The sequence below is a fragment of the Phalaenopsis equestris genome, unplaced genomic scaffold (genome assembly GCF_001263595.1).
Source record: "Phalaenopsis equestris unplaced genomic scaffold, ASM126359v1 Scaffold000362, whole genome shotgun sequence".
In the NCBI taxonomy this organism is placed as follows: Eukaryota; Viridiplantae; Streptophyta; class Magnoliopsida; order Asparagales; family Orchidaceae; genus Phalaenopsis; species Phalaenopsis equestris.
The window spans coordinates 202443-204487 of NW_018164804.1; the positions used below are offsets into that span (position 1 = coordinate 202443).

Below are 2045 nucleotides of genomic sequence, written 5' to 3' on the forward strand. Positions count from 1 at the left end.
GAGGGGGGGTGTGGGTGGGGGTGGAGCCTCCCCTGCCGTTAGCGGCGGCGGATTTGATGTGGGAGTTTGCGTTGCCGGAAGGAGCGGATAGGGATCACGAGTACTGCAATGTGGGGGCGGCGATGAAGGAGAAGGGGGAGGAGCGGGTGAAGGGGCTGCCGAGGTGTTTGATGCTTGGGTTCGCCGGAGATCCGCTGGTGAATCGGCAAAGGGAGGTGGCGGAGATGCTTGTGAGGGGTGGGATAGAGGTGGTGGTAAGGATAGAGGAAGGGGGATTTCATGGTGCGGATATTGTGGAGCCGGGGAGGATTGAGGTTATGTTTGACAGAGTCAGAGAGTTCGTGAATTGCGGCGGAGATTAAGCGGGATTCACCTCATTATGGATGTGTATATATAAAAATGATCATCATGTACGGAGAGTCAATCTGATTTTGAACTCAAGCTCTCCCTCAGCCATCTCACTTCAATCGATCGACCAAACTCTTGTCTTCACCAAGCCGGAATCAAATGAGGGACTTTTCTCCCCTCCCACTGACGAAAGACTTTTAGCAGAACATATCAATACAAAACACTAAAATATATAGTACAACCCTTTAAAATTAAGGATAATATTGTATTTTACTTTTTGACCTTCATATCATATATACATAGGAATGTCCTTTCATGTAAAGAGGCTTTTGGGCTCCCCCACTTGTAACGTCGTGCATTATTTCTTGAGTCTCACGCTCTATTCCTTGGTCTTATGCTCTATTCTTTGGGTACGGTCTACCAGACAGATCAGAATGCAACATGATACTTGGATGCAACACCATGAATTAGCTATTCTGAAAGAGATGGAAAAGGATAAATTGTAAAAAAAATTTGTGGCAAGCATAGCCTTTTTCATCAATCAATATATTTTATAATTTATATGAAGTAATTTCTTATTATTTATTTTTTTGATACTAATTTTATTTTTTATTTGATTATAACATTTGCTTAAATTAATATTATTTCATCTCTTTTTAAATAAACAAATCCGCTTGACGTCGTAGACCTAAGTTGGAGCTCAAGCTACACCTAGTTACAAATTTGGTTACAAATTTGTATATGGTGCTTCCAGTGCTATAGGAAAAACTACAACATCACACTACATATGTAAGTACTAGAAAGTGCAAGAATCACGTGGTCTTAGAAAAACTCGCCATTCGCAAACAATTGTGTTCAGATCGAAGGATAAATTGTAAAAAAAATTTGTGGCAAGCATAACCTTTTTCATTAATCAATATATTTTATAATTTATATGAAGTAATTTTTTAATATTTATCTTCTAGATACTAATAATTCTATTTCTTATTTAATTATAATACTTGTTTAAATTAATATTCTTTTATCTCTTTTTAAATAAATAAACCCGCTTGAAACCGTAGACCTAAGTTGGAGCTCAAGCTACACCTAATTACAAATTTGGATATGGTGCTTCCAGTGCTATAGGAAAAACTACAACATCACACTACATATGTAAGTACTAGAAAGTGCAAGAATCACGTGGTCTTAGATGGCAAACAATTGTGTTCAGATCATTAATTATCTTGTATTCAATTCATTTGTTAATAAAACGAATCAATCACAAAAAAAATTATTTTGAGCTTGATTTATAAATGAGCCGAACAAGAAAAGACTTTCGCTCAATCTTATTTGACTTATTGTAGCTCAACTAATTAAATAACTAATATTTATTTTACTTTTTTATTGATTTTATATGTTATGCTTAAGAAAAGATTAAATTTTATTATTCCTCAAACCAATCAACTGTTTTTTCGTCAATTTAATCACGTGAAATGATGCAAACAGTAATAAGCTCTTTCACATCAACATGATAATACCAAGACAACTTTGAATGAGTAAATAAAGTGAAGATATAACTTTACAAAGCCTTGAGGCCGCCCTCGCCGCCTGCAATTAGGGCTGTTAAAAAAACTCGTTGTCCGTGGACAATTCGTGTTCGATTCGTTAAGTAGTTTGTGTTCTACTCGTTCGTTAAGTAAACGAGCTGAACACGAACA

The 2045-nt window shown here is 36.4% G+C and overlaps 1 protein-coding gene across 1 annotated transcript in view; it reads left to right on the forward strand.

The window, feature by feature from the left end:
• The window catches only part of LOC110026300 (probable carboxylesterase 8), a 1493-nt gene extending 835 nt beyond the window's left edge, over positions 1–658 (forward strand). Inside the window, exon 3 of the mRNA XM_020727187.1 lies at positions 11–658. Coding sequence (XP_020582846.1) covers positions 11–362 — 352 coding nt within the window. The 3' untranslated portion in view covers positions 363–658. The remainder of the gene's footprint in view (positions 1–10) is intronic.
• Positions 659–2045: the final 1387 nt, after the last annotated feature.